The 18,275-nt window shown below is 32.3% G+C and overlaps 2 protein-coding genes across 2 annotated transcripts; both read right to left on the bottom strand.

Moving 5' to 3' along the window:
- Positions 1-1,413: 1,413 nt before the first annotated feature.
- Positions 1,414-10,120, bottom strand: LOC128158926 (uncharacterized). The gene is made up of 5 exons (XM_052821918.1): positions 10,038-10,120; positions 5,160-5,323; positions 4,616-5,024; positions 3,568-3,734; positions 1,414-3,097 (listed from the first exon to the last, which is right to left on the bottom strand). The coding sequence occupies exons 2-5, from the start codon at positions 5,289-5,291 to the stop codon at positions 1,862-1,864; spliced, it is 1,944 nt and encodes a 647-aa protein (XP_052677878.1). The 5' UTR covers positions 5,292-5,323; positions 10,038-10,120; the 3' UTR covers positions 1,414-1,861.
- A 2,505-nt stretch (positions 10,121-12,625) lies between these two features.
- Positions 12,626-15,019, bottom strand: LOC128160970 (uncharacterized). The gene is made up of 2 exons (XM_052824247.1): positions 14,852-15,019; positions 12,626-14,290 (listed from the first exon to the last, which is right to left on the bottom strand). Exon 2 carries the CDS (start codon positions 14,255-14,257, stop codon positions 12,626-12,628), a length of 1,632 nt encoding a protein of 543 aa, XP_052680207.1. The 5' UTR covers positions 14,258-14,290; positions 14,852-15,019.
- Between the last annotated feature and the right edge of the window lie 3,256 nt (positions 15,020-18,275).

Genomic DNA, 18,275 nt, shown 5'->3' with positions numbered 1-18,275 from the left:
TACAGGGCTTTTTTTCTTAAGGAGATTTGTAAAGTCTAAAAGAAGCCACGACCTTTCAGCCTCATAGTGATACGTGTAACCATTGACAAACAGATGACATGTACTAGAATAATTTTCTGTAAATTGTTAATATCCTAATTCACAATATTTAGTGCATAACAGATAGATTCACTCGCTTATAAAAAAACCCCTCTTAAACAGGTTTTTCCTTTTTGAAGAACTATTTATTGTGAAGCTCTGTCCTTTTATGTGTACAGGACAACAAGTGTACACAATGTATATCTTTTACAGCAATACTATGATTTTTTTTTGTTAAATCTAACTAGGATGAAAATACATTACACAAAAAAACTCATTCTAAAATTCTAAAAGAAAAACAACCACACAATCAAAATAAGTTTTGCCATTAAAAAAAACAGCATATTAATTATATTTAATATAACCAAGCTTAATACTAGCTAAATGAGAGGTGCACGTTTTTACAATTAAAAAACATTTATTGACGTTTAGTTGTTTTTTTTTCTGTACACAACTTACTCAACTGTACTCAAGTATCAGAGTGACTTGGTCTCGATTTGGTCACATATTTTTTAAAAATGTTATTGGGTATATTGCATTAGAACTGCATTATACTGATCAACCAACATTTAAGTTTCAGTCTAAGAGGCAGGGGACAGAGCTACATGTTATGTAGACAAGGATTGTGCCATATTTTGTGTCAGTCTAAATTAACACAGAGCGCACATTTCTTTGGTAATATGTAAACAAAGCTCGTCTCATGGCGTTGTTTTCGTTGGTTCAATATAAGAGTACGGGTAAAATACTTTCAAGCCTATTGCTAATTTGTATTTACCATTAATTAACGTTAACAGATCCTTTTGTCACATTTATTTTAGATCATAACCTGGAATTCTTTTTGCAAACATTTATAATATAAACAAAAACATGATCTGAGTTTTGTTTATATAACAAAGAATTGTGAGCTGTATCTTGCTTATATCTTGTCGGCTAACACTCAATTTTTGATGAACTATTAGATATGCTTTACTTAAGCATTGCAAACATTTAAAACGAAAAACAAAACTTTGACCAAAAAGCACGATCATGCCCCTTTTAAGATTTGAAAGTGAATATACTGTAAAATTGGAATTTCTGCGGTGACCAATTTTCTCGTTTTAACGTTTCAGTTAAAAGTTAATTTCAAACACAAAAAGTTTATTTCAAATACAAAAAGTTTGTGTTTGACATTATAAGGAACTCAAAAAAACAACAAAAAAACAACAAAAAAAAAAAAACAAACAAAAAAACAAAAACGAGCAAACAAACAAGTAAACAAAAACCAAATCCGCAAAAATGTAGCATTTAAGTAATGTTCTTTTGGGATCTTAACACAAAAATGTTTATCTGCTAAAATACAATGATGCATTCAATACATTATTTTTTAAATGATGTCTTGCTTCAGTCTTTTCCGCCATGGAAGTCTCAGACAATTGAATTGAGATGCGTGTTTTGTATCAGATGCTAAAATTCTGGATTAAATAAACTTAGAATTTGCAGTACAGTTTTTTTTTTAAAAATAGATTAAGGAAAAATCATCATTGTTGTCGGGAAGGGGGGTTGAATTGGGTTAGCATCATGTTTGAGTGGTGTTGCGTTACTGTCCAAATCGTGGATGCTTTTGCACTCTTAATAAGATAATTGCAATTAACGCAGTAGTAAATACAGAAAAAATACATAGTAAGAGACATACATGTATATCTTAATAGGGTTACATTTTTGTTGTTCGAAAGACGACAGACTCCTTCTTTTAGGCAAACAAGGAAATGTTCATGTACCTATTTTAAAGTAAATAGTGGACACTTCAGTTCCCTTTTTTGATTTTTATCATTTTCATTTGGGTGTATTTTTTCAGCTCTAAGAACATTTCGATTCTTCGTTCGTAGCCTTTCTCTTTGTTTTTCTTTTCTGACTTGATCATGTGATCGATCGTATCATCAAACGAATCTCCAAACTGGCGTTTCTTGATACCGTGCAGCTCGTTTGTACAATCGTTGATTTTTTTGACTTTTTCATGAAGCCGCTCAAGAAGAGTCTCAATGTCTTTGTTTAAATAATCAAGATACTCTTCAAAGTCCAATGGCTTACCGTGGTCTTGTTCGTAACTTTCCTTCATATCCTTAAAGGACTTTGTTACTTCAACGCTAATGTAACGATAAATAAATGTCATGTTTTTATGATGATGCCATACGCAACACCCCTCGCACTCCTTGCAGTACCCTTTGCTATCCATAGCTTGGCAATTCTTTTTTCCGGCATCGTCAGGAAGATTACACTCCTTATGGCAAGTTGAATAGCAAATAGTGCAGGTGGTAACGTGCTTTCCTGGATGAAGTGGTTCCTTTGTTTGTTTTACTTCTTCGATAGTGAATGGAAAATCTCCAGTCGACTTGATATCATTTTCGTGAGCAACGAATGTGTCATAGTGAGTCTTCATTTCTCCAAGTTTTCCGAGATATTTGGTCACTTCGGGTTGTAAATCCACAATCTGCAAAATCAGTTCGTCGTTTTTTTCACCTGGACCCGGCTGATCGTTCTTTATTTTATCCAACAACCATTTCCGGTCTGATATTTTTACACGTTTGAAAAACTTGTCAAGACCTTGAAAATTGGTTACCCAGAAAAACTTGGATGCATGGTCAATCCTATTGAATAAGCATGACCAGTTTACCATATATGATTCATCCGACGTAATGTTATTTATATCAAGGACTTCTTTTACGTGAGTTGGCCCTAAATCAGCAAATGTACAAAAACAACAGCCTAAGTCTGTATCCATATCGGTTTGAAAAATATGCTTGATGAACTGGATATATTCAATTTGATCATCAGACAAACTAAAAGTATTATTTTGCGCGACATAGCAGATACAGTTAGTTGTTGATTGATAAGAAGTGATTTGATCATGTATTCTTAGAAAGTATTCCTTTTTTGACCCATAGAATCTTGAAATATCAATGACTGTAAAAGGATAATCCAACCGTCCTCCTTCGTACTCATGGAACTCATATACTGTAACCCAGTCTCGATACCGGTCACTCTGTAAAAATAATCCCATTTTGAAGCATTATTCTGTATATCATATCATATAAAAATCATTAACCAAATATATAATTTTCATCATGTTGATGAGAGATTTTTTTCTTCATATTGATGATTCTTTATCGATGATTATGAATTACAGTATATCAGGTATGTTTCCAGTCAAGCATATTTGGGAAATATCTATAAAATCGGGAGTTGGGTTGGGTAGAGATTCTTGCTTTTATATTTTGGACGTTTATATTATCAATTTTTTTTTACACATATTGCATAAATATTTCACTTTCAAATTATATGTATAGATAAAATTCACACAAAATCATGCATTTAACCATTTAATAAGATTTGTGTCATCAAGGTGTATAATGGTCAAATAATCAATTTGTTTTTAATTTGGTAATCTCCTGGGTAAATGCATCGTCACAACTAAATTGCATTATTGCCTTTGTGTTGGAAAATTTATCTTACCTTGACCATTAACTCCGGAGAAAAACACAACCGAAAGTCATCAGCTGATGACACGCCAAATATAAAATTCATCATTCCTTGCAAAAGAGTGGTCTTCCCTGAATGGGGCATGCTGAATAACAATATACTTTTACCATTTTGGATGCAACCATTTACCAGCGCTTCCCCTATAAAATAAACCATAATTCATTTAATATGTGTATGATATTGTCATTCAAAAGGTTTTGGAGAATGTTTTTACACTACACTATTACAAATTTATTAGGTTAGTTATTTTTAAAACATTAGAAAAACATAGCGTCGTTTCTTATGCATTATTGTTAAGTAAAGTTATTATATAAAAAAGAACCTTATGTTCTTAGATTGTTTCAAGTAGCTGAATCAGTTAGGTTCAGTCATGTTCACTCATTTAATTTTCAGAAGTATGTACTTTTATTATAGATCAAAATTGTTCGCTCATGCCTCAAAGATTTTATTTTGTGATGGGATACGCATTTGACAAGTCTATGGTTGCTCACAGCATTTCAAATGCAGTTATATACATAACCAGTCGCCGATTTTGGTTTTTATGCGATGTGGAAATAGTATTCTCAACATAAGTGTACTTTCTGTAAATTGGTCTATTTACTTTACTCTTTTGCGTTAAATTAATTGAAATGGTATTTTTTGCCTTTTATTCTTTGATTTTGGTAGTTATTACGACCGTTTTCAATACGAGCAGCTTTATCACAAACATTTAATTAATATATGTATTTTAAACAATCAAAAAAGAACAGCTCTTCAGATTCTGAAGTATATCATTACATTTAAATCAAAGTTATAAAAGCGAAAATGTTCAAACGAATAACTATGATATGGTTAAAGATTAGCAAATTAAAGATGTTAGAACCCTTATGTTGTTGGTTTTATATTTTCATGTGTACATTAGAATGGAATATTTTACTTATAGCATTCAATAAATGAACATTTAGTCAAATGTCACAGAAATGCGAGCTAGCTTTCTTAGAATGATTTTTATTTCTAAAACCATAATAAATTAAAAACACACCTATTATTATCTTACGAATCTTTTTGTCATCATCTTCGTCTATTTCATATTGGACAGCATACATGGGTAAAGCATTCGGTACTTCTGTGTGAACATGAAGCAAAGTGGATTCCTGTTTTTTTTTGAAGGCTAAATTCTTCGTAGTTATGACACCACTTTCATCTCCAATAGGCCCAGTTTCTGTACCCGCACATGCGCGGACCCTGACAATATATCTGGTATTGAGGGTAAGATCGGTTATTCTAATGGAGCGCTCTCCACCAGGGGTCGTAAAAGACTCCCAATCTTCGGGATCTGTCGCCTTTCGTACATAAACCATATAACTACTGGGAAACGCAAACGTTGGTTTGTTCCAGCTAACTTCAAAGGAGTTGTGAGTGACATTAAATGGTTTTGGTTTTCCCTTCATCTGCAATATTTGATGATTTGATTATAAGTTAAATACATGGACGGACAATCAATTGGTTAGTATATTTGTCGTTTCAGAATAGAAAAAATACGGATAGAAAAAAATAGAGAAAAAAAAAATATAATGCCGCCTTACCCGAAGTTTGGATAAGTTTTTGTCCCAATACAGAAGACAACAAGCAAATATCATTGCTATGAATACAATCCATGCGGGGATATAGAACGTAAAACTCGAATTGAATATTAGTTCCAACGTAGTCTGCATCATTTTCCCTTGAAAACTATTGTTTTCAAACTAAACTAGAAAAGATAAGAAAAATCCCCATTAAAACAATCATTCGTTTCAGGTAGCTTAGTTTTGTTATATATTGAAAAAACAAACAGTATCTCCACCACCACCCCTCATAATCCCCACCCAAAATAACCCCCCCCCCCAATAAAAAAAACAAACAAAAAACAAAAAACAAAAAAACAACAAAAAACAAACAAAAAACAAACAAAACAAAACAAACAAACAAACAAACAAACAAACAAACAAACAAACAAAAACAAACACCTTAGCAACTAAAGACATGATAAAATCAGTTAAATAAAGTAACAATACAAAAAATCTGGAAAATATCGTGTAAGATATATAGATTCTGTATATTTAAAAATCCATTTTCCCCTATAGGATATTCTTCTGTTTATAATCCTTAGATATTCTTATGTTTTTAATATAGTCCCTTTCCTAACAAGATGATTTTATAGTCATTTCATATGTTAAGCATTGCAGTTCTCAACAAGATCCTAAACAATTGTTTATATATATAGGATATAAACCTACATGAAACTCTGAACCCCTTGTGAGGCCCAATAATTACACGGGACCAAAGTCTAAACAATTCTAAAAATCAGCAATTTGTCAAAATGCTTGCATATATGAAAAACCATACATTTTAACTTTTCAATTTTTTTAAATTAAAATGTTTTCCTTTGTAAAATTGGACCCCAACCCTACTTCTCAAGATTTTGATTTGAACGAATTTGACTATACACTACTTAAAGTTGCTTTCAGCTTTTCTAGGGAAATAGTTGTTTTAAAAGATTTTTCTCTGTACATTCCTATTTAAAAATTCACCCACCAAATTGTTGTCCCACCCTGGCTCCAGGTATCATATTTTAACCACTTGGAAGTTTCGTTTTTTTAAATGAAGTTTTTAAAAAGATTTCCTTTATATTTTTCTACTTAAAATCCGACCCCCATTGCGGCCCAACTCTACCCCTGGTGTACTACTTTTAATATACACTAGCTGAGGGTTCCTACACACAAGTTTCAGCTTTCCTGATTGGTTTCCGAGAAGAAGATTTTTAAAGATTTACTCTATATATTTCTATTTAAAAATTTGCCCTTTCCCCAATGTGGCATCGCCCTACCCCCAGGGGTCATGATTTTCACAACTTTGTATTTACACTAACTGAATGTGCCTCCACATAGGTTCTAGCCTTCCTGGTTTATTTGTTTCTGAGATGAAGATTTTTTAAAGTTTTACTCTTTATTTTCCTACGTAAAAATTCACCCCCCCCCCCATTTTGGCCCCACATTACCCCCAGGGGTCATGATTTTCACAACTATGAATCTACACTAGCTGAGGATGCTTCCACATAAGTTCCAGTTTTCCTGGCTGATTAGTTTTTGAGATGAAGACTTCTAAAAATGTACACTATATGTTCCTATGTAAAAATTTGACCCGCCATTGTTGCTCCACCCTACCCTTAGGGGTCATGATTTTCACGACTTTGAATAAACATTAGCTTAGGATGCTTCCACATAAGTTTCATTTTCCCTCGACTAATGATTTTTGAGAAGAAGATTTTTAAAGATTTACTCTATATATTCCTAAGTTCGGCCACTTATTGTGGCCCCGCCCTACCCCTAGGGGATGTCATTATTTGTACAAAATAAAATCTTGCTAAGCATGCTTCCACACACGATTTCGCTTTCTTGGCTGATTATTTTTGAGAACCTTTAAATATTGACTCAATATATTCCTATGTAAAAATTCAACCGCCATTGTGGCTCCACCTTACCCCAAGGGTCATGATTTTCACAACTTTGAATCTACATTAGTTGAGAATGATTCCACAATGTTTCAGCTTTCCTGGCCAAATGGCTCTTGAAAAGAAAATTTTTAAAATTCTCTCAAAAATTGTTAATAATTCCTTATCATATCCTTTTGAAAAAGGGCGTGGTCCCTAATTTGGATTTTGGTTGAAATTGGCCAAATTTTTCTTGAAAAGATGTTGAAAATGTGAAAAGTCTACAGACAGACGGACAGACGGACGACAGACTAAATGTAATCAGAATAGCTCACTTGAGCTTTCAGCTCAGGTGAGCTAAAAAATAAAATAAAAGAACAAACAAAACAAAACAAACAAACAATAAACCATGTTTATCCTATAAATTTTGTATAGCATTGGGGAAATTTAACCTTTATAGTTTTCTTTGACCACTTTATTTTAGTAAATATTAAGTTAACTGGAACAAAATACCTTGGGAAATAGAAATATATAAATAGTTTAGTAACTTAATTTTTTACTTATCATTTTTAAGATAAATTTAACAATGTTCAAAACATTATAAAACCCAAAAGGTTTTCCAAATGATTAATCTTAAAGTTTATATTGAGGAACTATTGGTAGGATATATTACAACCTAGCTGAACGGCTTAATTATGTAATTTGAACGATTGGATAAACAAAGTCCAAGAGATAAGTTAAAAAAAGATTCTTTTTGTAGCATATTTGTCAAGTCTAAACATTGACATTATAACAAAAGAATAACCAAGCGTTAAGTATAGGGCTACGTGCAAAACAATTACAGATTATATTTTGAACAAATTGTGAAAACATCAATCGCAATTTTCGTGAAAAGAATAAAAGCTCTAACACATTGCATGTGTTTGAGTAAACAAGTTCTCGGGCCATAATTAATGGTGCAGTGATGAAATCGTTGAAGACAGATTTAGGTTAAAGAATACAGCTGTGTAAGTTGAAACATGATCGTTACAAATCCTCAAAACTTCAGGCTGCTTATGTTTACTAAATAACATACTTTACGACGACAAGGGCTCTCTTCTTTGTCCCATTTAAAATTGATGTACATCAAAACTGTATTTTAAAAACCAGACCAGCAAGCATTTGTCCAGACATGCTCCTCTAATTTTCTTTCGGTGCGTATCTATATTTTTATTTTATTGCATCTTAATGCACAATACCTAAATTTCAAGATTACTATGATCAATCAATTTTTATCACTCTCCCTCCTCTCTCATGGGTAATTATAAAGATAAACAAAGCCATTTTGCAAAAATGAGTTTTTATGTTACTTATTAAAAGATGAAGCAAACAAAAAAGGTAGTCAAAAAACCAATTTATGATGTACGTGAAATAATAAAAGAATATGAATGAATGAAATATTGCCATTTGATTCACATGATATACAGCACTTCCAGTGTTTTTTTTTTTTTTTTTTTTATTAAAGATGAATATTTAAACTCAGTACCTTATAGCAAACATTTTTGGATATTGTTGTAATTGTAGATACTTAAAAAATTAGTTTATTTTTTTGCTAAAGTCGATGGAATCACAATGTCTTTGAAAAAAAATACATGTATGTCTTTGAAAACTGATTAATCATTTAGTTAAATTAAATAAAAATGTAATAATTACAATTTATTTTAATAACTTTTTAAACGATTTCATGATAGTTTCCTAGATATCTTATTGCAAATTTTTCTCACTGTTATATATGATAAAGTTAACATAATTTATTGATCCGTTTACCGTTAGTTCGACGAAAAAGTAGCATCTGATTTTTTGAAAAAAAATCTTAATTCAAAATACAAACAAGCACAAAAGTTCGGTAAGCAAACGACGCAATTGATACAGGTATGTACATGCAATTTAGGATTCCCGCGTCAATATGTTATTTACACTGTCATTGCATAGTATGAGATTTATCTGCTGTATCGTGGGAGTGGGGATTGCGTGTGCTCTCTACCTGCAAGCATGTTTTGAAAATTGAATAACCTGCAGATTTTTAAAGCAAGGAAGGTTAATGCAAAAAATGTGGACCGTTGAACGTTTTTCGAAAAACGATACCCGAACAAGGCAACTATACTGCGTATTCACCTGAACTGATCGATGATTGAAGCAATAGTGGTCGCATCGATATGTTAAAGTTGAATTCTTACGAGGTATAAAAAGGGCTAAGTAAAAAAACATTATGTAATAAAACAAGGATAACTATATAAAATACGCTTATCAAATAAAATCATAGTGTACATATACCTTTCTGTGAAAAATGTACATGCCGTTAATAGCCTAATCTGAATTTTATGCAACGACATATTATATATTTATAACTATATTTACTCCAAACGATTAATCGAAATCAAAACCAGTTAGAGGGAAAGTTCCTCAGTCTATACACATTAGAAAGTAACACGTATATAACGTAATATGTAAAATGTTTGGATTGGCAAAGCAAATTCATCTGTAGATAGATAGATAGATAGATAGATAGATAGATAGATAGATAGATAGATAGATAGATAGATCAGGACTTCTGCATTCTGAAAAAAAAAACACCTTAACTATACTTTTTTTTACGTTTCTTGTTGTAATAAAGGAAGTTCATTGATGACTATTCAACATATTGATCTTAAATCTGTATATTTTTTTTTTAGAAAAAAAGCCTGTTATACAATCATGTAGACGGTGTTAACAGTTCAAAATGAATTAAACATACTTTAAGATCATTTACCTACGTTTATATAACTAACATGTAGCTTGGTTCTGAGGGACTAACTGAAAAAGTGAATACCTCCATACATATACAAGTTAAAGTTTAAGAAGGAATGATCATAATTGTCAAAGAAAAGCAAATTTCAGTCAAAAATATCTAAAGATTATAATATATGCTAATGTTTCGCTAGTATGTTTTGCTAACCTTATAGGATAAATGCATTACCTTAAAATGATTTCCAGGCCAAGAAAACCGACGCAGTTGTGTATTTTTCAGCTGTGAACGTCTCTTTTGAAGGTTATACAATGTTAAAAGTTGAAATGGATCAAAGTACTGAAAATATTAACAGGAGATGATAAATTAAATTGCATGCTGAATAGATTATGGTTATATGAATAAAAGACAGTAAACAAGGACATAAGTACTGACAATTTTAGATTTTTAATTTTAGAAGTTGAATGTTCACGTTTTTAGAATATATATGTTAAATAGGTATTGTTAAGTATGACGTTTTTCGTTAAAGAACAAATAACAAATGTTTAACAGAATTGAAAACATTACTGTTTTGAAATAAAACATGACTGGATGTATCCTAGAAATAAGGAACATTGTACCGATTGTGACATCGCAATGTAAAATACAAAGACTTAGTGGATTCCATTATTTCCGTATTTTGAATGCTCTTAAGGATCCTCTACTAACCTTGGCTTCTACATTTATGAAATTTTGCTGCCTATCTATGTGACGCAAAGGGTTTAACTTTGATCCCGCAGGTTCTAAATTCGAATCTTGCTGAAACTTTTTTTTTAAATAGCGGCAAAATTTTAAAACGTTAATTTTTTTCAACAAAATTGTTTTTTTCTGTCATTTTTTAAGTTGAAGTCATTGCTAAAAATCCGTATCTTTTAGTAATTTATAAATAATGAGCTTTATTATAAAAGTACGTCATCTCATGGCGATTTCATCCATTATGAAAATATTTACGTCGTCAAATATTGATGCATTTGCTATAGCATTGAACAATCAAACATTATACAGTTCCGAATTCGAAAAGAGCAGGTACTTTTTTGAATAGTGATACATTCTGAAAGCTGATTTTTACCAGTATTGTTCCTTCTGCTGTCATTGTCAAATCAAACAATGCAAGAATTCCATCTTTCTAAGAAATATAAACGTTTCATATTTCTAAGAAAGGCTTGTGAGACAATACCGAAAAATGTGGAGGATCTTTAATCCCGTGGAAAAATTGTTTGGATCAAAACATGTTCTTTTATTAAAGCAATGTTTCAACATTACGTCACCATTATGTTTAGATCTCGTATATTTGTGATGTTGTATTGAGTTTTCTTACACACATAAACATTGCCAGTTAAGATATCCGAAAACGGAACTCGACGGTAAGAAACCTTACTATGGCCGTTGCAAATTCGCAGAGACGCCTCATTATAAAGCCACCTGTGTTTTTATCATTATTTGTTCATTATCAATTTTGTGGATTTCATTTAAGCTAAGAGCTACGTGTCAAAGGCATTGTGCGTCATATTTCTCTTTCATCGCCGCAATCCATGGAGGTCTCACATGTTTGAACGAACATGTGCATCATGTTACTCTGTGGGGATAAAATTATCAAATTTTACGCATGATATACAGCACTTCCAGTGCTTTTGATTAAATACGAACATTTAAACTCAATACATTATAGCAAACATTTTTATTTATTGTTGTAATTGTAGATACTTGAAAAATTAGTTTAATTTTTCGCTTAGTCGATGGAATCACAATATCTTTGAAATAAAATACATGTATGTCATTGATAACTTATTAATGTCATTTAGTTAAATAAAATGTAATAATTACAATTTATTTTAATCATTTTTAAACGATTTCATGATATCGATAGTTTCCTAGATATCTTATTGCGAATTTTTCTCACTGTTATATATGATAAAGTTAACATAATTTATTGATCCGTTTACCGTTAGTTCGACAAAGAAGTAGATTGTTTTGAAAAATTTCACAATTCAAAATGCATATAAGTATAAAAGTTCGGTAAGCAAACGACGCAATTGATACAGGTAGGTACATGCAATTTAGGATTCCCGCGTCAATATGGTATCTACACTGTCATTGCATAATATGAGATTTTACGCAATCTTTTCCAGGCCAGGAGAATTCTAACATCAAATGTACATGTAAATGCACTATTACAAACAGAAATGCAGAACAAAACAAGAAATAAACCTCAAACCACGAAAAAAAATTACTACATGAGTTTAAGTGTGCAGTCGGATGTAACAAGCTTTTATAAGTAAACACGTGTTTATAAACCTGTGTGGTGGTGCCTATTTACGAGTGGTGTTTTCAGGATTAAACGTTGTTGAGTAGATTCAAGGAAATCAATCTTAGATTTTTTATTGAACATTTTAAACAATTAACTAATGTAAGCAATTAACAATCTTTCGAGAAGCGTTTATATTTACAAACATACATATGGAAATCACTTCAACAATTTCAATCAACTTACATGTACATTTGTTTGATGCAGAAAAAAGATAATTTAGCGAATAAACATGGACAATAGTCCTTATTTTATTATTATTATACTTCAAAGATCAAGCTCTGTATGTCCATAACATTTACGTTTGCTAACATTTGAAAAATATACCCCGGAAAGTACGAAGTAGTATTAGTTTTTAACGACACAAAAGACATAATGAATTGATCTACTCAGGCAATCTGATAAATGGAAATATGTTTTTATAAAGTTAGTTTGATTACATTCAGTTTCCATTTCAAATGTACAGTTGATTGATTTATTTGCAGTATTGTATTTTCTTCACTCTACTTGAGTCATTTTCAGCCACGAAAAGATTGTCTCTGGCGTCAACAGATAAACCCCAAGGAGAGAGTAAACTGCAGTTTTCAATCAAGCGGAGGAGCTGTCCTTTCTGGTGTATGATGTGGATACAGTTGTTGGTACTGTCTGCTGTTAGGATTCGGCTCTGGCTGTCTGTAGTGATGCCAGTTGGTGTAAATGGTTTCGCATTTGGACTAAATGTGTAATTAAAGAGGAATTTCCCTTTCTGATTGACTGCTACTACTGCATTGGCATCGCGGTCAGATACACAAATATCTAAATTTCTGTTCTCAGTTATGTATTTGATGCAACCAGATGAATAGAGAGGTTTCCCATTATCATTGTACTGGATGCTTTGTTTTTCATTGAGGTCAAAGTAACGCACAACTTTAGTTTGGTTAAAATCGTCACAGCACATAACAACCAGAAGGTCGCCAGATAAGGTACTCGTGACATTGCGAGGTTTCCAACCCAAAAGTGAAATAACTGACTGTATTTCTGTATTTCTCACTATATTTACAGTTCTTTCTCTGTAGTCAGCATAAACAAGTTCCCCGCTCATTGTCACTGCAATGTCGCATGGATTTTCCTTTGATTTGGTTTCAATTAATTTCAGTTCTTTCCCTTGGTGGCTATAGAGTCTCATGATGCTGTCCCCACCAAGCGCCCAAATCTCTAAATCATTCAGACAGGCCAAACTGGTTAGATTTGTACTCTTAGTATCAAAAGATGATATGATCAGCGGTATATCCAATAGTGACCGGTCTGTAGTAGAAGAGTCTGCTCCCATGGCCGCCATTGTGTAGTATTCTTCTTCTGTTCTAAAGGATAATTGTGACAGAGAACCAAACTGTTCCATAAGCTGATCTCTTTTGATTTCCCGAGGTTTAAATTTTGGTAAGGAAACATTGAGTTTTGGAGGCAATCTTCTGAATTCAGCATTCCTAGATTTGTACTCAAAGACGCGGCAAACATCTGCAGACTTAAGTAACGCCTTTATTAAATCTATAGTCTTTGTGATTTCAGAAATGGTGCTTTTGATTTCAGATTCCTTTTTATTTAGGACTACTAAATGTTTGTGTTCCATTTCATCAAGGTCAGATTTCAGGTTTTTGATTAGGTTGTCTATTTCGTTGTGCCATAGTTTTCCTCTTTCAGTAAAAAACGTTTTCAATTTCTTGGAGTTTTTAGTTAGCTCGGCCTTTTGAAATGGAATGCTTGATGCAATAGAATTGTATTTGGGAAAAATGTATTTCTCCAATTCTTGCAAATCTCTTTGTAAAACTTTTTTGCTTTCCAGGGAGTTTAATAGGACTTCTGGTTTATGCACTAACTGTTCTTCAGAAATGAACAGTCTACAAAAATCAGATTTTTCACTGCGGTGATCACATTGTGTTGTCGGATGATTCAGAGTAGTGCAGTGCTGTTTAAATGACACCACATTATGAACCTTTGACGGGTCAGATACATGCTTCAATATACAATCTTTACAAAGATTCATGTGACAAATTTCACAGTATAAGGGGGTCTCAGGGGTTTGACATAGGGCGCAGCATACAACATCTTGGGCACTTGACCATGGATCCATAATCAGGAAACTTTTCAACTTGCTAAATTTGTTCTGCAAGAAATATTATACAATTCATTAATTTTAGCTAAATGGAAGCATAAAATAAAATGACCCCTGTCATTTAAACTCTCTGACTCAAACGGTATAACTAAATCAACCTAGAGTATATTTTGAAAAAGCTTACATGTTTTTTGTTTAAAGGAGATACCTCTCTGCAAGAATGTTAATTATGCCAAAAGTATTAATCTGAATAATTAAAAATGTGCTTTTTGTCTAAATTTCAAAGACGGACTGGATTAGTTGATGTTATCATTTTAACAAAAAGACACCGTTATACCAATATACTGGTTCAGGAATAATTCACAAAAGGGAAAAAAGTGTAAAATACTTTACAAAAATTTAGTAAATTTATCCGTTCGGACCATTTTACTTTCAAGAATCGGTATATAAAATACCTCGGTTTTACATATAAGTGTTATGTATGTCTAAAGAGATAATTGTTGCATAGGGAGAGGAATTGTGTTTTCTGTAAGAGGCATATTTTATGGTGATTTGTCAAAAGATGGAAACCATTGAAAATCGATAAACTTTTAAGCATATGATAAAACTTACTTGTTATGTTTCCAAATATAATTTGCAGAACTTTCCAACATGGTGCTTTCCAGACATGGATTACTTTTGTCCGTTAGCGTTACTACCCTTTTGAGATCACATCATACCTTTAAATGTCAGATACAAGCTTTAAATACAGAAGTAGTTGTAACAATCAATATTTAAATCATCAAGTATGTAGGTCAGTTATTTTTGTTCTAAGTTTAAACAGCAATAACCTTTTTACCAGAAGATGTTAGATGTAAAGACTTAATAAAAGAAAGAGTGTTTGTTTGAAGATGCTTTGCAACCCACTAACGCAAATGATTGAAAAGATTAAAAATGATTGGAACACTAGAAGCCATCAATGCATGCTGTGTGCAATATTAATGGTAACAATAGTGAATACTGTGGAATCTTTACAATTCGTGATTGCTCAATTTTCCTAATATTCGTGGGTAACCCTCGCCAACGTATCTACATTATCAACGAAAACTAATTATAAAAGGTTTAGATTACCTACTAAAACTGACATCTGAGTCATCCACGAAATTACATCCCCATGAATAAGTGAATAACACACAATCCACGAAAATTGGCCCCCACAAAATTAAATGATTCCACAATAAAAGATAGACCATTGAATGCCTGATGGTCTCTAGTTACCAAACATTTACAATTTTTGGCTACTGGAGTTAAGGTATAAAGTCCTTTGACTCTGTTCTCCTTTCCCCTTACCCTCTTTGATGAATTGATGTTTGCAAACATAAAATAGTAAAAGCGGGTGTAACAGATAGCAAAACGCTTAAAATACAAACATAAGACTTCCTGATAGGTCTATCTAGAACTATGGTACTGTAGAGACTTGTGTGTTTCTTTTCAATACCTCAAGGTATTCGAATTTAAAGCAAATCAAGGTGAATCATTTACAATTTCGATTAATAGAATATCTTTTTATTTCTCCTGATTCCATAAACCCAACCAACAGTATTCCCTCATTTTCCACACTTAATTCACAGGTTTTATATATGTTAAAATTTTGAGAGAATTGTCCGTCTTGATCCACGTTGTGTAGACATACGTTATATTTGTCTTCCACTATGATTTGATTTACACGATCTGAAACTATTGTTCTTGGACTGAATTAATAAATACACACAGAGCAGGTCATCCTGACTTGTTACTGCTATTTCACTGGCTCACAAGTCACAGTCAAAGAATTGTTCGCGTTTCTTATACAGATCCGTGTATTCATTTTCTCCAACACAGACTACGCAATAGAAGATTGTTTACGCTCAGTGGGAATAACAGCAATAATTCTGGCTATGTTATGCATCATTTGTGTTGATAAAAATGAAAAGCCACCTTGCAAGTGATGATATAACAAAGTAGTGTTTGACAATAGCCAATGATTAATCCTGTGGCTATGCTGAACTCTCTCCCTACGACTTCATTTGCTTTAAAGGGCACCATTTGGATGTCTAGTTTATCTGTTGAAACATCTAAATATTCTTTTAGTTTTGGTCAATAGTTAACAAAATTTGATACTTTGTTATTTTTCAGGATTTGCTTGTTTTGCTGAATTTTTTACACCATGTCCTGAGTAAGATTTTTAATTTTTGTCCGATATGCGTTAACAATTTCAACATTCCTGTGTTTTGCATCTTGAATAAAATAAAAAACAATCAAGCACAATAAAAAAATATCAACTTTCTTATGCCGGATTTTTCTATGCTTTTCCTTTTCAACTATTTTCCGTTGTGTTTTAGCAAATCTGTCTTGCAAACCTGCGTCTGTGTTGTTGTATTTAGAATAGTTCTAGCCTCTATTTTATCTCTTTCGTTTTAAATTTCTTGTTTTTTCACCTTGACAAATTCAGCCAGTTTTTATGGGCACCGATGCAACAATACCTTATGCATATTGGAATTTGATATTGTTGACAATGAACCTCGCACATTTTGCATAAATGGAAGTTACACTTAGGAAGCATTAAATCAATATTCCTGTGAAAGAATGGCATGTGACAGGGACTTAAGCTTATAGAGGTTATTGTGAACGCACTCCACACAACGATTTATCTGACAGCCGATACAGAATGTTTGGTGGGCTTGTCACATAGTCACATATTATGACCACCTGTGTACAGGATGTACATGTGGCTATGGTTGCCCAATACAGTGTTGTACTAATAGATCATTGTGAATTGGTAATGAATTATTTAAACCGAACATTTACTGAATACTAAGGTACACAATATCTTGTCAATGAATACATCTCTCCTCAATTTCAAGATTTTGATACAATATTTTTCTTTAAAGATCATATTCAATTAAATTATGATTCCATTATACAAATCGAGTTTTGAATGAAGCTCTCTACGAAAACGACAAAAGCATAACATGGTTTTATTAAATTCCAGAAGAACATGTGAGTACGTATAAAATCCATCAAAAATATAGAAGATTAAGAATCACAAACTCATTGTTAAATGTGGCATAGATTACACAAAACATCTGGAAAATGAAATTAAGAGTATGTTTATATATCTTCCAGTAGGAAACACGATGGGCAAGTCAAGTTAGTCACAAAATAATATTCAAAAAGTAATAGATGATTTGTATACAGATGAAAGATTATTTGTTAATTAGATTGGTGGTCCTTATTTATTTAAACGAACCCCATTTAGGAAAACACATTAAAAAGGAAAAAGGCGACTGGAAAGCGATGACATGTTTATCCTGCTTGAACACTTAAGAAATAAGGTATGATTTGTTTTCGTGGATGATCGCCTCAAAGGTGCACAACTCTTGTAATGAAACGCCGTTTTTAGACCGTAAACATGGAATGCAGGTGGCCATTTTTCTATTGATTTTTGATACACTTTATATTAGTAATCAGAAAATATATTTGAATCGTATATTTTCTGAATGCTTAGAATAATAAGGTACACAATTATAAAAATATATTTTATAACATAATGGCACGTAGTGCAAATGTTATGAAGGTCCTCCTCAGAACATTTGCATTTTAAAAAAAAAGTTTGAGCAGGAATCTAATCTAAAATTTAGACTTAGCAATTTTAGCCAGTGCACTACTCAATTGTTGCTTCTATGGTGTTAAACAATCTTTGCTGTAGGACCTAACCGATGCCCTATTCCTTACCGCTCAAATAATAATGTGGAGTATTAGGTTTATACTGGGTTTTGGCTAGTTAATGCCGCATTTCTCGCAGGATTGGGAAACTTTCTGGAAATCATGATTTAGTCTTTGATTCTTTGTCAGAACTAGCTGTTACGCCTACCACGTTCATATTCATCTCCTCTGAAGAAGGTCCTAAGAAGAACAAGAAATCGAATTTGAAACTGTATTGAAGCCTATTTTTTCTCTTTTTTTATTTACATTGACAACACTAATACATGTACATTACATGTACGACAACCTGACC

Source organism: Crassostrea angulata, chromosome 8 (assembly GCF_025612915.1).
Source record: "Crassostrea angulata isolate pt1a10 chromosome 8, ASM2561291v2, whole genome shotgun sequence".
Taxonomy (NCBI): domain Eukaryota; kingdom Metazoa; phylum Mollusca; class Bivalvia; order Ostreida; family Ostreidae; genus Magallana; species Magallana angulata.
Note: the sequence above shows the minus strand (reverse complement) of the source record. Positions and strands in the feature narration are given on the sequence as shown.

Coding starts and splice junctions, on each gene's coding strand:
- LOC128158926 (XM_052821918.1), bottom strand. CDS start 5,291: ATGATGCAGACTACGTTGGAACTAATATTCAATTCGAGTTTTACGTTC. Junction 5,025..5,159: donor AAAACTTATCCAAACTTCGG/GTAAGGCGGCAT, acceptor CAAATATTGCAG/ATGAAGGGAAAACCAAAACC. Junction 3,098..3,567: donor CTCCGGAGTTAATGGTCAAG/GTAAGATAAATT, acceptor TTATTTTTACAG/AGTGACCGGTATCGAGACTG.
- LOC128160970 (XM_052824247.1), bottom strand. CDS start 14,257: ATGGATCCATGGTCAAGTGCCCAAGATGTTGTATGCTGCGCCCTATGT.